At 55.8% G+C, this 319-nt stretch overlaps 1 protein-coding gene across 1 annotated transcript in view; it reads right to left on the bottom strand.

The window, feature by feature from the left end:
* NEIL1 (nei endonuclease VIII-like 1 (E. coli)) overlaps positions 1-277 on the bottom strand; it is a gene marked incomplete at both ends in the record, with an annotated part of 3,204 nt that extends 2,927 nt beyond the window's left edge. Inside the window, one exon of the mRNA XM_010010545.1 lies at positions 162-277. Coding sequence (XP_010008847.1) covers positions 162-277 — 116 coding nt within the window. The remainder of the gene's footprint in view (positions 1-161) is intronic.
* Positions 278-319: the final 42 nt, after the last annotated feature.

The following is a 319-nucleotide window of genomic DNA, read 5'->3' as shown; positions in this document are numbered from 1 at the left end:
CAAGCCATTCCCCTTGTCCTGTCCCTACATCCCTTGTCCAAAGCCCCTCCCCAGAGGACCTGAGCCCTCAGTTCTGGCACTTGCCTCTGTCTGTCAGGGGAGGACCCACCATTAAAACTCCACCACACTCCTGGCTGCCCAAACCTCTCACCACCCTTTACCTGTACAGGATCTCGGCGCGGAGATAATTCCCGATTCCATTGAAAAACCTCTGGTTTAAAAGAGCCTCGCAGATGGGCTTGTCAAAAGCTTTGTCATCCAGGTTCTTCAGCACGTTCTCCCTGCAGGGGAGCACAGCGCGATGCTGCCCTCAGCTGCG

Source organism: Nestor notabilis, unplaced genomic scaffold (assembly GCF_000696875.1).
Source record: "Nestor notabilis isolate BGI_N333 unplaced genomic scaffold, ASM69687v1 scaffold29222, whole genome shotgun sequence".
Lineage (NCBI taxonomy): Eukaryota > Metazoa > Chordata > Aves > Psittaciformes > Psittacidae > Nestor > Nestor notabilis.
Note: the sequence above shows the minus strand (reverse complement) of the source record. Positions and strands in the feature narration are given on the sequence as shown.